The 19294-nt window shown below is 48.6% G+C and overlaps 1 protein-coding gene across 1 annotated transcript; it reads right to left on the bottom strand.

Annotated features, from left to right (window-relative positions):
- Positions 1 to 15819: 15819 nt before the first annotated feature.
- Positions 15820 to 18455, bottom strand: NKX3-2 (NK3 homeobox 2). The gene is made up of 2 exons (XM_074950143.1): positions 17999 to 18455; positions 15820 to 16362 (listed from the first exon to the last, which is right to left on the bottom strand). Exons 1-2 carry the CDS (start codon positions 18453 to 18455, stop codon positions 15887 to 15889), a joined length of 933 nt encoding a protein of 310 aa, XP_074806244.1. The 3' UTR covers positions 15820 to 15886.
- Between the last annotated feature and the right edge of the window lie 839 nt (positions 18456 to 19294).

Below are 19294 nucleotides of genomic sequence, written 5' to 3'. Positions count from 1 at the left end.
TTATTACATGGGGGGGGGTCACTAGCTGTCAGCCTCCACCCCCAAACCCTGCTTTGCCTCCAGCATTTATAATGGTGTTAAATATAAAAAAGTGGTTTTAACTTGGGGCGGGTTGCACTCATAGGTTTGCTGTAGGGGTCACCAGTACAAAAGTTTGAGAATTACTGATAGTGGAACAGCTTCAACAGGAGAGTTTTAGAGGTACTCCCCTACAATGTGGAAGACCCAAGCTCAAATCCCTGCTCCAGATGAGATGGCCTGGGCACTTGACCCAGGGTCTCCTACAGGCCCCCTGAATGCCCAAACCACAGGGAGGCACTTCAGCCTCCACCGGTTTTAGCCATGGGGTTGCCGCATTTCCTTGGCTTTTAATAACATAAATAAAAGTTCTTATAAGTGCCTGAAAGGGACATTCAGTGTTTTGTTCTGGGTTGAAAAAGATATTTCATTCCTCCCATAATATCCCCCCTCCCACGAGAAAACTGGTTGGTTTGGTTTTGTTTGTGATCAGTCCAAAACTATCACCCCTCCCTCCCTTATTCAGTCTGGCCAACAAACCAATCAATGATTATTGGCACAGTCCTAGCCCTGGGGCTTTCTGTCCCGGCGGATTGACTCACCCTCTTCCGTGCTGTATACCGGCTGTTGGAGGATCACCTTGAGCCATCTTTTGGCGTTTGGGATCAACAGACTTTCTGAGCCGGGAAGCCAGAGCTCCTGGTAGCCAGTTAGCAGTAATTGCCTTGAAGTGCCATAATTTTTTAACACGTAGTGGGGCTGATTTTCCATCGCATTTATATCGAACTCTAAGGCTAAGAAAGTATTTTGTTTAGTTCTCGGGGCAATTGCAGTAACACCTCAGGCATGCCGTGAAAGTTTAACTAGAAATAAACCTTCTAACCAAAATATCTCTGCGGGAATCAAGAAACTTTACTCAAGCAATTCCCGTAATCCTTAAGTATATAAGTGGACATGCTCATTGCCATAGTTATGCACCTAATTCTTCCATAGTAACGAGTCTGATATAAAGTTTGGTTTGTCTGATCTTTGCAGAATCATTTTACAATAATCACCTGGGAAATATTAATTCTTTTGCCCATCTTATAGGAGGTTAACGGGAGATTTCCTTGCAGATGAGCTGTGGAACTGGGCCAGCTGAAGGTTAGATTGTAGAGACACTGCAAGATAAAGCACTAACTCAAAACTCAACATTTGCATGTAGATTTTAATTTCTTTCTCATATTAAATCGGTTATATAATGACCACAAATATTCGTTCTGTATTTTCCACAGTGGATTTGCCCTTAGCGGACAATAATCAGCTACTGCTTTGTTAGCGCCTTTCTGGCTACAGAAGACAGCCCTACGGCCGCTGTCAAGGGCTCTTGACTGGATGATTCGATCGCTTCTGGATCCAGCATAATAAGGCAGAATGACTGAAGCGAACTCCATGTGCGAAGACAACGTGAAATTCTTCCAGTTCTCTTTGTCTTTGTCCAGGCCCCACTTTGGTGCTTCGGTACCTTAGACCGTGACTTTCTTGCGGGTGTATTTATTACCTTCCAAAGAGTTTCAACGCCAGGATGGGTTTGGTTTGGTTTGGTTTTGATAACCCCAGTGAGGCGAGGCAGCTTTGAGGAAGACCAAGCACTGTAGCTTGGAGCGGGTCAGAGCGTGGAATACAGCACGCGTTTTCTGTGCGCGCATTCAGAAGCCGTGGCGCCTATTTTCAAGTGGAACCTGACAAAGCCACATCCCTCTGCTTCACTCCTGAACGGAAGGGCAGCGACTCTAGTATACAGAGCAGCCAGGCTGGTGTCACTGGTTAGCCCCGGCTGCTCTACACCAAAATGTCGCGTAATGAACTGTAATATATGTGATCTCTGTTCTGTTTAAGAGGCTTTTAGTTTGTGCAGCTCTATTAGACCCTTGGTACCTCTAAAAGTTGGAATTCACGTCACGTGACGGAAAAGAATGTGAAAACAGAGTGAATGAGCTGGAGAAACAAACTGTAAATCCAGTTTGTCAGCATCTAGGCCCTGGCACGCTGGGCTCCTGGATTGCACGGGCTGCTTTCTGGCGGCGGCGGTAGCCGGTGCTTCGGAGCAAGTCGCTTTTCTTTTTCCATACCTTTGAGTTTCTCTGCTGCCCGAGCAGGGGGGATTCTAATCCATCGCCGCTGTTACAGCCACATGGACATAGTCTCTTTCCCTCACTGTCTCTTCTCTCCACTTTCTCTAACGCCCTCGGTTACTTTCCGAGGAACCTGAAAATACTTGGGCTGTTTAACAGGTTTCCGGCCAGGAGGGTGCAATGAGGAGAGACCGCAAGGAGCAAATGTCAGTGTCGACCCCGAGTAAACACTCGGCAAAACGGCTGTAGCAGCAACTTAAGCTTCCCTTTCTGGGCTTTCCCCCAATAGCTCCAATAAGGTCCCGTTCATTAAGAGCTACGGGTCCGGAAGCAAGTGCAAATAACTGAGATCCTTTAATTAACTCCCTCCCTCCCCCGCTCCCAGCGGTGCTGTGGCCGTGCGAGGCTCCTTTTCGAAATGCATCTGTGTGTATAGAAACGCACTCACGCATATGTCTATTTTGGCCCCTGTCCTTATTCTTTCTGTACAGGTAGGCCTTGTGCTATTTTTTATATAGGACTGACTTGAATCGAAAAATTTTCCGGAGACCGGACTGCAGGATTTGGCCTGGTGGCAGTGTTATACCCCTACCTGATTGCCCTCTCAACGGTTTTAACAGGAAGGACTGGGACATACACTTTCAAACGATTCCTGTCAGTGGAAAGGGTCCACGGAGGTCCTTAAACGTTAATGCTTTCTAGGCCCCCTAAACTTGAGAGACACTTTTAAAAATGGTAGGTTTCAGAGTAGCAGCCCTGTTAGCCTGTATTCGCAAAAAGTAAAGGAGTACTTGTGGCACCTTAGAGACTGCATCCGATGAAGTGAAGGAAAGCTTATGCTCAAATAAATTTGTTAGTCTCTAAGGTGCCACAGGTACTCCTTTTCTTTTAAAAATATAAATGCATTGGGTGCGATTTAGTTACTACGCAGCTTTTAAAGTGGAGATCTAGGCATTTTGGAGATCTTCGCACTTACTGACATTAACATCTTGGATAATAAATGCAGTATATCCACATGGGCATTTGTGGGTTTAGAAACTGTACAATGAAATCCGATACTCCAGGAAAACACATTAAAAATAGCCAAATAGTAATCTTGGGCAAAACCCTACGCTCTTCATTCAGGCAAAACTCACATTGACTTCACTGGGAGCAGGATCCGGTCCTATTTATATTTTACAATCTGTAGGAAGGTGTCTAGGAGCTATAACTTTTCACTGAGTGAGAGATCTGTGTAATTATAACATACCATATTGCTGTGTTTTTCAGTTTGCTAATCTGTATAGACTGATCCATAAATCCTAAGGCAGGGACCTGATTCTGCTCTCGTTAACTTTCGGGACTGATCTCACTGGGAACAGGACCAGTGTTCTGTCTATCTGGGTGGCGTGGTTTTATTTGTTTGTTTGTTGGCCGTGTACTTTGATTGCTACCTGCCAGAGGCAATGGCCATGTTTTTGTTTTGTGTTTGTACAGGGCCTAGTCCAATGGGGGTCCTGTTCCATGGCTGGAGCTGCTAGACCTACTGCAATACAAATAAATATAATGAAATAATAAATAACAAATCACGGATGCCTGCTTAATAGGGGAAACAACAGAAAATCGATTGTGAATGACAGAATGTAGCGCCCTGTCCTTCATTTCGCTATTGTGCTGTTTCACACAGTAAACGACAATCCGCACCCGCTAATCCTTATTGCTAATCAGCAGAAAGACAAGCTGTTTGACTCCGGTTTTGGCATCTCTCTCTCCTCCACGTTGCGTAAATACTCGGGCATGGCGTGTTCTCTAGAGCAGAACGGTGCAGTCAGCAAATAAGGATCCGAACGAATTTCGGATCGAGCTGCCTCCCTAGCCTGGGCTTTCGCCAAGATTATCATCAGGGCAGAAGTAAATGGAGCCCTGTCCATCAGGCAGCAAATAGAGCAGAGCCTCCACCCGGGGTCTGTTGCTTCTGGGATCTGCCGGGAGCCGTAAGGTGAGGCGCGGGCCGGCGATCACTCCAAGGTTTGCTCGCCAGACGCCTTTATCTTCGGTGGTGGTGGCTGTACAATAAAGGGGGATTGCTCTGCTCCCAGAGGCCCTTTGCTACACACAGGGCACCATCAGTCTTCACTTATCGCTGCGACTTGAATGGGACCCAAGCAAAACAAAGCAGCGCCGAGAATTCTGCCGAGAGCTAATTATCTTGGGTCGACTCCACTTAAGTCTGAACAGCCGCAGAATGGCAGGGGACAATGTGCTCGCCGGGGATGCGTTTCCAAAGGTATTTCTGGGTGTTTCGCACGTTTGCGCAGGGGGGGCTGGCTCGCTCATCTCCCTCTCACACAGACACACATGCATGGGGCACAGCACCGGCTCAGAGCAGCTGGTTGAGCGCATTTCAGTGCCACGCAAACAGCGCGCTCAGACCTAGCTGCTGGGAAGCTGATCAGTCTGGGGGTGTAAACGCTGATTTCCCAGATGCAGGGAAGGGGGGCTGGACGGGCATCCCTCCCCCTCGAGCTGGGGGGACCGAGGGGTCCGCTTGCAGCTGAGCGGCCTGCTGAAATGGCCCCATTATCCCGCTGTGTTTCAGCCACATATGGCGGGTGGATTTAGGTGTCAAAAGGCGGAGAATTAGAAATGGTAATTGTCCGTCATTAGAGGCGAAACGTGATCTGTCACAACAACTGGAACATGTCTGGGCGCTAGCGAAAATAATTTGAATGATTAACGCTCATTATGGATGTCAAGCCGCGTCCATTAAGTTGTATAAAGAAATTATCCTTGACGTGCGAAATCAAACTGCAAATATACAGGCCTGGCATTCCGCAGGCCCAGGGCCGGGAGGGGGCCGGCTTTGCTTCCCAGCGAGCTGCGGAGGGGCGATCAGCCCGGCCGAGCCCCCGCAGCTCGTCCAGCCCCAACCCGGCAGCCGAGGGGCAGCCGGCCGGGGGCCTGGCTCCTCTAGGATCCCCACGTGCCCCGTTAGTTGTTCGCTATCCAGCCCCTGCCCTGTCATCCCAACCGCAGAAATCCAGCAGCGATGGGTCCCCTGCCCTCCCCGTGCAGGACAAAGTCCCACCCCGCAGCCTCTGCTTGCTGGGTATAATTCACCTGGAGGGGTGGAGTGGGCTGGGCTGGTCCTGCTAGAGCGAGAGGACCTTGTACACCGCAGAGCAGCTAGTACTGGAAGGGGAAAGAAGGAGGATACTGAGCTGTATCCGGAAAACAATTCACGTTGTATAGCCAGTGTGGCTATACACTGGCTTTCACCTTCCAGTGGTTTTCCACAGAGAGGAAGGGTAGGAGACAGACAAAGTCTCGTGCCCTGAATGGCTGAAGGATACTCTGGAAGCTGTCACCTTCAGGGACACATCTCCAACACCTGTTGATGCTGGAGTCTTTGACAGAGCCAGTCTCTTGATTCCTCCCCCCGGAATCGCCTGAGCTCATGGCCGCTCTCCTTCCTGTGACTAATGGCAATATCAGTGCATTTAAAATGGCAATTCTGTCTCTGCATTGCAGCCAGACACCCGCCTCTCTCTCACACCCATCCTCACCCCCATTACCTCTGCGCGAGAATACTGAAAAATGTTTGAAACTCAACAGGATGTCCCGTTTATTAGAAAATATGCCTAAACTAGCGACAACCATTATTGCCTCTTTTAGAAAGAGAACTAATCTATTTTTTAAAAAGGTAGAGTGATGTGCCCTTACCATGGGATGCATTTATTTATTTTAATCCTGTTATTATTTAGGTAAGATTGCCGTATTTTTTTTCTCTCCCTCTCCTCCTTGAATTTTAGAAATACCTTCGCTTGATCGCACTACAATTAACCTGATCTTTAAGTATGTTTTGGAAGCATAAAAGGTATAGACATATTTTTGAATTTATAGGCCATCCGTACTCTGCCATGGATTTTTAAGCAGACGTCCACATTTAAATCAAATCAATGGCACGATCTTCAGTTTGCACGATGGAAATCGGTCGGTTTTTGTTTTTTGTTGTTTTTTTTTTTTAGGGCGAGAACAAACCAGAAAAAAAGAACACTTGCTGTTTGTTGTATGCACAAATCGCATGGCTGAGAGAGAGTTCAGATGCTAATCTAAGTGAATGATGTAAATACATCCTCCGAGGGGTATGACACACACAAATATTAGTATGTTTATAATAGGAAAATCAGGGCAAGTTTTCTTCATCTCGAGTTTTTGGGAATTTTTTCAATGTCCATATAAAGCTCCAGCTGTTTCCATTTTTTGCTATTCTTAGTTTAAGTTGGGACTATAAATCACCCTTGATTCTGTGAAATTTTGTAATAGCTAAAATGAATCTTTGTCTCTTTCGTTTTCTAGTACTGTACACTCTGCAACCCCATAAAAAAGAAGGGGCAGTCAGTTCGAAAAAGAACGTTTATTACATCTGCACAGAAGGAAAAGTAACATACTGAATATTTCCCTGAACATTTCGAAATCGAAATGAGACGATCTTCTGAACTGCTCCATATTTGCATTTGCTAAAAAACCTGTAGTCACGATCAATTCCCCCAGGAATCCGTCGAAAGGCTCATCCACTATTTTATGTCTCTAGCGCCCTTACAACGGTTATTTCTGCGAGTTATCTTGTGCAGCCACTAATGAAGGGGACCTAGTTCAACATTAGGATTAGGAAATCAAGTAGCTGCTCCATTTAAAATATGAGCTTCCAGGCAGTGACCATCCAACAGACAAATATTTACTTTTTCGTTTTTATTCTTTTAGTTCTCAAATCTGGGTCGTTCCCTCAACAAGCCACAAATCATACTAGTTCTTGTCAAAGCATTTCATCCCTAGTTATTGATGGAGTCCTTTGCGGCGCAAATCGGTTCCCTCCCGTAGTTAAAATGTGAGTCAAGGTACAGTGAAGGTACAAACGTTTAGTATTATCTAAGCCAAGAGAAAGGATTCCCTTTAGAATGGGAACAGCTACTGTACGTTGGTGTAGGAGGAGTGCTTATTCTTTGGGGGATCGCAAATGTGCTTGATGGGTCGGCCCAACGTGTGCGATTCACGATTCAGACAAACAAAAAACCAGAGAAACAAACATCAGTTGTGAAAACGGAACTAAAGACACGGTTTGGCTGAGGTTCTGCTACAAACGTGTAAAGATTCCCGAACTATATCGTTCGCCTAGAGATAGACTAACTCTTATTTCCTTTGCAGCACTGACGGCTTATTTCCCCGACAGATCAATTTTTAAAAAGCAATGATCCGTGCCCTCCAAAAAAAGAAAAAAGCAAACAGCTTAAAATATAGCTTCCCCACCCCATTAGTTAGTGCTCATTATTAGTGTCTTTGTCACGTCTTATTTATATTGCAGTTACCACCCTGCATTGCTGTTCGTCAAATTTGCATCGGGATTTTCCAGCTCCCAGGGCTACTCGAGCCGGACACAGGGATCTGAAAGTCAGACTTCTGTTTGCTTCTTCAGCCTCTTTACCAGTCCCTAGCTCAGATTTCGTGTCCGAAGAGACCCCCGTTATTGGCATTATTACCATTAGTTATTCATATGATTCCTAAATGATACGTCGCCATTTTGTTTTGCAATCAGCCGCCCATGAAAAGGCTCCAGTGTAGCGATTTCAGCGTCAAACCCCTTGTTTCCCCGACAGGACTGGAGTGCTGGGCGTGTTTTCATTTCCTGGTTTGGCTCTGCAAACTTTGCCCCGATTATACATTTTCATTAATAACGTATTCTTTGTTTGACCAGAAGGGCATCAGGCAAGAGCTTGCCCTAGGACGTGTGACACAGCGTCCACACGGAGTATATGACAGCCGCTTACAGCCCTTACAAGTTGTAAATACAAGGGCGCTCTACAACGGCAGGTACCAGCTAATTGATCGGCGTCAGCTTGCCGTTTATTATTTTAGCAGCAGGAACGGGGACGACTGGAGAAATCTGCTGGGGATCCCTCCCAAATCTGAGCTCTTGCTGGCGAAGAGGAGAAGATCTTTCCCCAGGCCCTACACGTGTGTGTATATTTAATAGCAGACCTCAGGATAGGAGATAAGGAGAGTCATGCAAGAACCCCAACGAGAACTGGCCTCGCTGCCACAACCCGCGCGTGGGAGTCCAGTCATCTGTAACCTACAACTTTGTAAATATCACTTCGCCCTTGGTTTTTAGGGATAGTAGCCAGCGGCTAGATGGTTTAAATAATCGTAAGACTCTCCCTTGGCCGAGCAGAGGAAGTTGTGATTAACACATTGCACAGCCGTACGAGAGACCCCAGCTATTCCCAGGCCAAGTACTTCACTGGCCGGGAAAGTAAGAGGTGGAATCGAGCTCACCGCGTGGGAAGGAGCCAGGGCTAGTCCTATATCATTCTGCAGCTGTCCTCTGTGACAAGGCAAGCCACAGCCATTTTTGGTGGGCTCCCAAGGAAAATACATCCAGTCTGCCACCCAGACGAGGTAGGGGCTTGTATCTTCATGGAAGCCCACGGTGGCTGAAAAAATTATATCGCTTTCTAATCTCTGCCTATGTTAAGATCATTGATCACATACATAGAGTCCTATCCCTGTGAGGCATCATTGCAAGGAAGAAATAGGTAGAGATCTTGAAGAGATCTAGCCTTCTTTTGGTGGGGGAAGGGATAGGGGAGGTTCTAGCTAAGCAGCCCTGATTTCGGCTGCACACTTAGGGTTCCTTGAGCCGCCTTCAATCGGACTTCAGGCGTGGGAGTAGTAGAGAATCCTGGTCAGTAATTTCATCCAGGATATGGGCTAAGTTTAGGTGCCCCAGGCTGATCGGTTTAGATCTGAAATCACTAGCCCTTTCTGGCATCACAGACCTTACAGGACTCCCCCCGTGAACTCTGATAGGCCTGAAGAGAATTACCAGCCCCTAGCTGGATTCGTTCCTCGCAGATGATGGTACCGGGTCTAGATGGTACCGGGTCTATACTCCGCCTCACCGTGGCTCTAGCCCTCTGGCAGAGAGTGCCCTCAGGGCAGAGGCAGCTTCATGCGCACCTGAGGCTGCTGTGCTGGGGGGACGTAATGAAGCATTGTGAGCTGCAATATCGGCCACCAGCTGTTTAGATCTCTCTCGCTCTCTCTTCCCAAAATCGGTGAGGTTTCTTTGCTTTCTCCTGTCACCTGGCCATGGAAACATGGATGAAAGCAAATCGATGGAAGTTAAATTCGGACCGGATGGACAAGGTGCTGGTGCGTAGGCGTGGATGCATCTGCCTACCCCCTACTGCTCCCTCACCCAGATCGTGCATTTGCCGTTTCCTTTTGGATCTTACCCACACCTAAGTTCAGTCACAGCAACAGTAAACAGAAGTGATTGTTTTCACTTCTGTGCTTAGCTAGCAGATTGCCCCCTTTCCTTGCTGAGCCTCACAAGAGTAACCTGCCTCTTTCTGGGGAGCCCATGGTTCTTGGTCTTACTTTAGCGCTTCCAATCGTGCCCTGGCAAAGCAAGTGAAAGCGTCGGCGAGTGCAGAATGCAGCTACCCCTCTACTTGGTGGCGCTTGCTGTGGAAAATATCACACCTGTGCTTCACAGGCTACCCATTTACTTCCAAGTGCCAATCACGGTCCTGGCCAAGTTGATCTTGGAGACCAATTCTCCTCCCATGCTTCATCTCCACAATTGAGTTCGGTTGGGAGCCTGTGGCTGACAGTCCCCAGTTTGAATTATGCAGGCTGGCCGCTCCATGAGGTGGAGAGTCTTTGCCTCCGTTATTAGCTGCCCCCCAACGGTCCCACCACGTACCCTTTTCGGTGAGCATCAGAGCACAAGGCGCAGTTCATACCTGTTTACTCAGGCTTCCGGGTGCCTGAGGGTGATGAGCCGCAGCTGGAACGGGCGTTGGGCTTTTTTTAAGTGATGTTTTAAAAATGTTTATACGTGCTCCCAGCTAGTACAATAGATACATTTGTATAAGACGTTTCCCTTAATGAATGTAATTTCATTAAAAACAAAAGTAAGGCGACGTGAACTTGATCACTATACCTGGTGGATATTTCTGATATGCAAATCAGCAGTGAAATGGTTAATTGTGTTAATAATAAGACTTGGTATTTATACATTGCCTTACGTCTTCCAGGGTCTAACAATCCATGCCCCTTCGGGCTGTTACTGCAGGCTGGTTCCACGCCCAAGCCTATCCTGTATCCGGAGGACTATCACTGATAATAGAATGGCCTGTTGCTTGTAAGTTGCTTTAAAGCCACAAATGGTTCTTACCTCCACAATCGTTCACAACCGCATCCTTTGCAATTAGGGTGATTTTTTTTAACATGACATTTTAGCTTGTCTACGCTAAATTCCGCAGATCCCCCAGCATCTGTGGATTTCTGTGCTCAAATACGCCTCTTTTGTGCCTGTTCAACAATTTGTTACATTGTTGATCTACAATTTTATGCAACGGCTGCAAATAAATGACGTCTCCTTCGGAAGACGCTGCAAATTGCCAGCCCCTTATGGCATCCGTTTCTGGAATCGTAGGGACCCAGCGGTCCTACAGTCCTCAATCATGCAACTTTCCCATTCCAGTGAACATGAGACGGGGCGGATTAATACAGACGTGTAGTCTGCAGGTACAGTCTCTGAAGCAGCTTTATTTCGTTAACCGAGCTTCGAAATGCGGATGTTTACTCCAGCTAGCCTTTGTACTTGCGGTGCAATAGTGGCGAGATACCCTGACTTTAGGGAGTGCGTTTGAATGAGAAATATAACGGTGATTTCCAAGCTGCAGGCTTCTTAGCGGGAAGCGGGAAGTGAAATGAAAGTCCCCTTTTTATTGTCCCTTGCTAGCAAACACACACACACGTACGTGTGTATCTCCCCCTAGTCCCCTTTGAGCTGAAATGAAAACCTGACCCCAGTACGTTGTTTGTTCCTTGCCCGCAAAAGCACTTCCCAGCCCACAGAAAGTCCCTCCTTGTATTAAGCCGTTCGCCCGTCAATAGAGCGGCAGAGGCCACGTTACCGCCATTAACCTTTTCATCACCTTTGCTCCCAAAAAATTCCTTATCACAGTTCACGTGGATTCCCTTGGAACAAGGGCAGGTGCGATCTCTTGTCCACTGGGTTTTCAACGCTCCATTAAGCACAGGCCCAGTGTCGCTGAGATGGGCGAGGCTGCGGGGAACGGACCGTGTCGAGGTCAGAGTAACAACGACGTGGAAGAACCGGACACAATGTGGTTGAAACCACAGTCTCCTTTGAACAGAGAGATTTAATTGTCAGTATTTTTTTCTTATGACATTTTAGGCTAGAAAGATCTCTGTTTTGATTGCTTCTGCATCTCTATGGACACAGGGAAACATATCCTTTTATGTATGTGGATGTGTATATATATAGAAAGATACACAAAGATAAATACAATATTAGATCATACAACAATTTGGATTCTCTTCTCTTTAGTTGGAGCTTCTCGTTTTACTAATTGACTTTTTTTTATATATTTAAAAACCGTTTTCTGCCAACGAGTGGGTGGATATTTATTCACACTAATTATTGGACTGATTTGCAAGGTTTCCCGCTTTTGATATAAAAATCTCAACCAGGACACCTCTTTCAGATAAACTTAATCGGGTTTTAATCACTGAAATGTTGATGACCACAAGAAATGCATGTTTTGAGATGAAGGGCTGATTTTTAGTGTCAATATCCTTCTCTGTTACACCGTTGTAAATCCAGAGTAATTCTATTTACTTCAGTGAAGTTACGCTGGATTTACAGCGGATTTTTCCCTTTAAGGGAAAATAAAAAACAGATAATTATTTCTACATTGTAAAGTGTAAATCATTACTTTAAAAACCGGGGGGGGGGGTATTTTAAGAATGATCAGTTTCATTTTCTTCTGGTTTAAAACACATGTACTGTTTCTCAAACAGGTTTTATCAAAGACAAGAGAAGGAAATTTTAGTGTTTTAATATTCGATAGCTGGATGTTAAAAAAAAAAGCCAAAACGTCAGAATAATTTCATATAGATCATCCTCGATATTGTTTACCTCTAGTAAAAAGCACCATAAACTATGCGTTATGAATTCAAAGACAACTAGTTTGATTCTTTATCATACATGTGCATAGTTACAGCTCCCAAAAAGCAAAGCCCTGTGTAATGTTATGGCTACAGAGACGCATAAATCTACACTTTCCTTTCATTTTACGTTTTCCTACAGCACTATATGGATTAAAAAAATCACTCAAAAACACGTTAAATTATAATCAAAAGAAAGCTTCAGCATAACCCACAGAATCATAGAATATCCGGGTTGGAAGGGACCTCAGGAGGTCATCTACTCCAACGCTCTGCTCAAAGCAGGCCCAATCCCCAATTTTTGCCCCATCCCTAAATGGCCCCCTCAAGGATTGAACTCACAACCCTGGGTTTAGCAGGCCAATGCTCAAACCACTAAGGTATCCCTCCCTCCAAAACCCAATCTACTACAAAAAAAAAAAAAAAACACCTTAGAAACCCAAACGCATCCTTCAAATCGCTACCCAAGAGCTGGGGCCAGATCCTCCTCTGGTGCAAATGATCATCACTCCTTTGAAGTCAATGGCGCTCTGACAATTTACACCAGTTGAGACGGTCTGAGTTAGCGTAAGTAAGAGAAGATCCTGCGCCTTCATGCGTGCAGAAGCTGCAACCGTGAAGAGAAAATCGGAAAAAAAATGTTAAAACGTGTGTTGAGAGGAACGATGGGTTATCGGGAACTTTAAAGGGGCAGAGGGGGGCCTCGAACTTGCAACCCAAAAGTCCCATTCATTTTCATGGGAGCTTCGCCTGAGAAAATACTTTAGGCCTAAGGAATTGCGTTCCATTTCCCTCCCCCGCAACATAATCGAAATAAAACAACCCCCACCTCCCCCCCGCCAGACCCTGCTGGAGTTTCTGAACATTTTCCTTGCAGGAGTAATATTTGTACATTGACCACGGGAAACGTACAAACTAGATCGCGTGAAAACTGATATTTACAAGGAAGAACAAAACTCTCCCCAACTCCACTTGCCAAGGCAAACTACTCCCTGGGGTTACGAAAGATACCTCAGCGCAGGGGAGCCGCTGGGGGTGGGCGGTGGATTTCCAGGTCTCTCCTCCCACCGAGGAAATCGCTGCTAGAGAATTCCAGCTGTTCACGGCCATGCAGAGGGAAACGAGAGGTTGGCCTTCCCTGAATAATTTAAAGGAGGAAGATGAATCTCGGAGTATGCAGACCTATGTATATTCCGTGGGTGGGGCATATTCCATAGATGGGAGCACATAAACCCAACATCAGACGCTTAATTGTGGAGCCTTTGTGGAGTATAATAACCACCAAGAAAAAAAGGGTTCGTTAGCAAAGTAGCGTTAGGGATTCAGGGGGGAGGAGAAAGCATTGGGACATGGCTCAAGTCACGCATACGTCCAGAGGCATAAATATACTAAATTGCGTTCAGGTCTGCTTACAAAATCGGTTTCGCTACTTCGGTTCTTTCGAGCGATTCTTTTGTGTGAGAATCATACGAAAGTCCCTGTCATCAGCCTGGAAGGGAAAGTAGTGTAACAAAAGAGGGCAGGGAAACGTGATGAGATCTTGGCAGCCGTCGCCCATTATCATGTGCCTGTGTCCAAGCGTCTCCACCCTGAAAAGGACTTCACTGCACGAAACAAGAAAGCCTAAATCTCTTGAATTCGGTCCCGGACACGAATAGGAATGTGGACGGAATTATTAGACGTAATTTACGCGTGATACTTCAGCCTTAGCTGGAAAGTACACAGTCATCGGCACACACACAACTCCCGAAGCCTCAAATTCTCCCCCAGTATTTTCCCCTGGTGTACAATTCCAGAGGAAATAAAACACTAGCAGGATCATGCTGCCACAGCATTTTGTAATCTTTTATAGATTTGTTTCAGGAACTTTTAGGGGATCAGTTCAAAGGAGGGAGGCTGCCCCAAGCGGCTATTTCATTTTTATACGGATTTCGTAGTTTAATTAAGAACTGGAAGTTTGGAAGGCGATTCTCCGCCTACCCGATCCAGTTGTGCAACTTTAAGTGTCGACCCCGGCTATGCACAGCGTGATGGGGTTATTAGGTAAGCACAGCACACAGAGAGTGAAAAATACATACACTTGGAATAATGATTTTGCCACTTTGTGGGTTGAAATTATTAAATAGGCTGCCGACGACTTGCTCAATACAATAATAAATAAAATAATAATCATAATAAAAAGCCTTCAAAATAATGATCAAAAATAAAAGAAAGGAAAGCTGCCCACCCACGCACATTCCTCCAGAGCGGATTGTGGATTGTTAATCGATCCAGTGCACAAAAACCTTACTCCTCAAGACCTTTCTAAAGCAAAGCGTACCCTCTGGATAAACTGCACTTTAAGGGTGTACCGTGTAAAAATCGAATTGTACTCGTCCAATCAAATATTTCGGAATTTATATTTTAGCCTATAATTATAGCGAGTATCCTGACTTCACTGCATCCTAAACGTAAGTTAACTAGACAGAGTATAAAATATACAAACCTCTTTCTCAGAAAGAAAGGAGACCTATTGCCGTTCTGAATATATTGGATCAGATATATGTCAATACCTCTAACGTCAATGGTCCGCAGATTCACCCCAAAATGTATTGATCTAAACTGTCTTCCGCTAGGGAAATGAAACATTGTGTAGTGGAACAATAAGATAGTACTGCCAGTGTGGGAGAGGAGAGAAGATACTTTCTAAACGAAAAATATCTCTGCGTATTTAGAATTCTATGTAAAACGCAGAAAGGACACGATGGACGTAACTATGTGTTAAACTAAAGTTTATAAATTAAAAAAGTACAGCGGATAGCTTACAAACATTCACAATTCATTTAAAGTAAATAATCTAGTTGAGTGCACAGTGCCAGTAAAAGAGGAAAAAGCCACGAATTACCTTGTAAGAAAGAGACTGTTATATTACTGAAGTAGATCACAAACCCACAGGATAGGTTTGCTGACGAATTTAAAGACAGAAAAAGAAAAGGCACTGAATGGTACTAATTTTCCCCATTAACTCCATTTTTAAAAAGCCTGACTAGAAATATTCACATTGAATATAAAAATAATAATAACTTTAGTACAACTGGAAAGTGCTAAAAACGCGTTACTTCTCCCTCCCCCAACCCCCACCAAGGAAAGATCCGAGGGAGAAAAGAGGTCTGGCTTTTTGATACAGGGCTCACCCTTTTGTGACACATCTGTCCTTTGCCATGGACCATGAAGAACAGGAATAACACGGGCAACAAGAGAACGGGGGATCTGAAAGAGGTTCCTTACATTCAGCACCATACAAGGCACACACGGTTTGCAACGATTTGGAAGACCAACAAACAGAAAAATAATCTTCCTTTCAGTCCATGGGGGGAGTCCTTGATCTCCTGTTCTGATCTAGGTTTCTTTTTCCTTTCTCTCACACCAGATTCGGGTCTCTATCAATCCGGAGCAACAATATCAGCAAAACAAAAAACAAACAAGCAAGTCTACACGGAATAGAGTGACAACATGGATACCATGAACGAGTCGTGCCGAATTAGAAGAGTCCTCGGCTTGGGGGGGTGGGGGGAGGGGGAGTTTGCAAAAGTCACAACGTGGAAAGGAGGGGGAGGGGGAAATTACCCAAATAACAATAATAAAAATAATCAAATAAAATAATAATAATAATAAATACTGTCCGGTGCATACAGTCCTGCAGCTGGGGCTCGGGGTTGCTTTGGATCGGAGAGGGCTGAGGCTGGTCAGTCTCATGGAGTCCCCGCGGCTGCGGTGCAGGTGGACAGGGCCCACCCCGGCAGGCAGTAGTAGGGGTAGTAGTAGGAAGGCTGCAGGGACAGCAGTGAGGGCGGCCTCAGCATCTCCCCCGGGTGATACTGTCTCTGATCGTCCCGCACCAGCACTTTCACCGCCACTTTCTTGGCGGCCGGGGCCGAGGCCAGCAGGTCCGCGGCCATCTGGCGCCGCTTGGTCTTGTAGCGGCGGTTCTGGAACCAGATCTTCACCTGGGTCTCGGTGAGCTTGAGCGAAGCGGCCAGGTCGGCTCGCTCCGGGCCCGAGAGGTAGCGCTGGTGGTTGAAGCGCCGCTCCAGCTCGAAGACCTGCGCGTGGGAAAAGGCCGCCCGGGAGCGCTTCTTCCGCGGCTTGGGGGCCGCCTGCTCCTCCTCCCCGGCCAGCAGCTTCTCGCACTTGCTGCCTCCGTCCTCCTCCTCCGGCGGGCTGCGATCTGCGGGGGAGAGCAACAGCCGAGATCAGAGACAGGGCAGGCTGCGGCAGAGCAGGTCACCGACCCAAACCCAGGGACCGTGGGGCGAGGGGAGATCGTCACCCCCGCAGTGCGGCCTCCTAGGCACCGCTCAGAGGGCAGGCCTAGGCCCCCAGCAGGCCAAGTTCACGGGGAAGGTCACACAAACCCAGCGAGGCACGGCTCGGGGTTGAGGCACCAATGCACCCCCAAACCCAGCCAGGCACAGCTCAGGGGTAGGCCGCACTCCACCCCTCCTTATGCAGGCACAGTTCAAGACTTTTGACTGCTTGCTTTATAGGTCTCATTTCATCCCCGCAGGGAGGGTGGCAGGAGACGCAGCCAGAAAGAGGGCCAAGCTGCATCCCCCAGCCCAGGGGTGTCTTAGGGGACCACGGCACCCCCTAGCCGGGGAACATGTTAGGATATGCCACTGCCCCATTCAGATAGCCCTCGCTCGGTGCTGAGGGGGGGTGTCATAGGCTGGCACAGCTCCTCCCACCCTCACTGGGGCAGAGCTCCAGGGGCTCCTAGGCCGTTTCACACACACTCAGCTGTGCACACGTCTCATTCATAAGGAACAAGCGCTTGCAGGGCAGCTAGTGATCAGTAATTAGGGAGTATTTGTGGGATGGCTTATCTTTTGGGAGCACATCAGAGAGAGCAGGCTTGCTTTCCCCTGTGGTTTTGCATTTCTCTCCTTTCATTGCACTGTTCTGCCCCTCCCACCCCTGTCATCGGGACTTGTCTGGCACCCGGGGGCAAGGGGATGGCTCCCTCCTTTGCCATCCTTATTCTTTGTCGTCAATTGCCTGGCCCATCCTTTTAAAAATAAATAAATCCCTGGGGGGGGGGGGGGAGCGCCTCTGACCCAAGGCCTGTGGGAGTAAAAAGGCAGCTAGAAAACAGTTCACTTCTCACAAAGGGCAGGGAGGCCTCCAGCCGCCAGCAAGGAGCTTGACCCCAAATGCAAGGCGCGGTGGGGTTCTATTTCCTTTAGCACAAAGGAAACTTCTCCCAACGTCCAGTCAGGTGAATCTTTGTAACAACTTGTCTGACCAGCACTTCCAGATTACAAAGCTGGTGGCCGGTGGCTGGTTATTGTGACTGATCTATGTAGCTGTCCCATTCACCCCCAGGGTCTGTCCCTCTCTATTACGGGCTTTCTCTGAGTCCTTCTGCCCTCCCCCCCCCCCCCCAAATCTCTATTCTGATTCTCCTTCCTTGTGAGATGCCCGAGCTACAACCACTAGCCAGCGCCCGCCCTGGGAGAGCTCTGGAGAGACCGATTCTCCTTCGCCCTTGGGGAGGGGCCCAGCAGCAATCACAGACCCTGCCACGGCAGGGCTCGGCCACCATCAGGAGCTGGGGACTGGTGGGCGCAGAGAGGTCTGGGCCAAGCATCAGGGTGTTGGGCATCGCCAGTGTCCGGGGCACCTAGGAAAACGGGTGTCCAGGGTCTCAGAGGGCTGATCGCAAATCCCAGGGGAGCGGGAGTCCCCGCTCTCTAAGGCACATGGAGCTCAGCGGCCGGCACTGGGGGGGGGGCATCAGGGCTCCACCCGCCTGTCACTGGGGGGTCCTCCTCGGCCCCTGGCCTCTCCCCCCACAAGCGTACCTGAAACGCTGGCCGACATCTCGCTGTCACTGAGGCCCGGGGGCTCTTCCTCCTGATCCCTGGGCTGAGCCTCCCGCGCAGGCCGCCCCCGACCAGGGGCCTCTCTGGAGCGGGCGCTGTTGCCGGGCGGCCCCTGCGGCACCCCGGTGCTCTCCTCCTCCGAGCGCCTCTCGCCCTCGTGGTCGTCGCTGAGGGCCGAGTCCGAATCCCAGCCCGCCGGGGCTCCCATCGTCCTCGCCGCCGCCGGAGCAGCCCGGGGGCAGGCCCGGGCCGGCAGCAAAGCCTCGTCCGCCGCGCCCGCGCCCGCCCTCTCGCCGAACAGCCTCCAGCAGCAAGCCGGCGTGGTGGGGGTGGCCGGCGGCGGCCGCCCCGCCAAGTGCTGAGCGCGCTCCTCCTTCTTGTTGAGGATGGCCTGGATGGAGAAAGGCGTCAAGGCGTTACCGCTGCGGACAGCCATCTGCCCCGGGGGGCCGCGCGGGGGAGCTGGGAAAGAGACACAGAAGGGAGGGCTGCTGCCGAAGCGCCCTGGTGCACCAGCGCCCGCCCTGGCCCCGGCGCCAGATCCAGTCTCCGCCCGGATCCCGCTCCTTCAACTGGGAGACTTCATCGCCGCCCCCGGCTGCAGCCCCTGCTCCCCGGCCCGGAGAGAGCGAGCGGCGGTGCGGGGCTGGGGACGCTTTAATACGCCGTTCCCATGCAGCCCTCCCATAAGAGCCTGGCTGGCTGCCTGGCCTGGGGGCTGCCCCGAGCCTCCCTCGCGCCTTCTCCCCGGCGGCAGCAGCGGGGTCCCGCGCGGCGCTGGACTTTTTCCTGCCTCTATCTGTTCCTTTGCTCTTTCCTGCTCCTTTTTCTCCCAGCCCCGGTGTCATTCCTCACCTATGAGTGACAGCCCCGACCCCGAGCCTTCCCATTGGGCAGCGCTCCGCGCAGGGTGGGAGTTGATTGGCGCGCCACAGCTGGAAGCTGTTGATCTTCAGACAGAACTGGGCGAGTTGAAGGGAGTCGGACGTGGGCTAGTTAACCCCTTCCTCTCTGGGGTGGGGGCTGCTTGTCCGTATCACCGGCGCCCTTCAAGCCTGGCGCGATCTACCCGCTACGAATAGACCTTCTGTACCCTAACCCAAGGGGTTTACAGAACTATATTAGCCCTTCAACTTTTCATTCTAAACCCGTGATGGTTCAAAGGATTGCCACGGTTTTCCATTTATAATGTACGCGGTCCTCTGACTTTCTATGTTATGGTTTCACCCACCCCAAACAAATGCTCCGGTTCCTTGTGAAAAACCATGTACTTAA

The sequence above is a fragment of the Natator depressus genome, chromosome 4, assembly GCF_965152275.1.
Source record: "Natator depressus isolate rNatDep1 chromosome 4, rNatDep2.hap1, whole genome shotgun sequence".
NCBI classification, from domain to species: Eukaryota; Metazoa; Chordata; order Testudines; family Cheloniidae; genus Natator; species Natator depressus.
The sequence above is the reverse complement of the archived record's forward strand: the minus strand, read 5'-3'. Positions and strand labels throughout refer to the sequence as shown.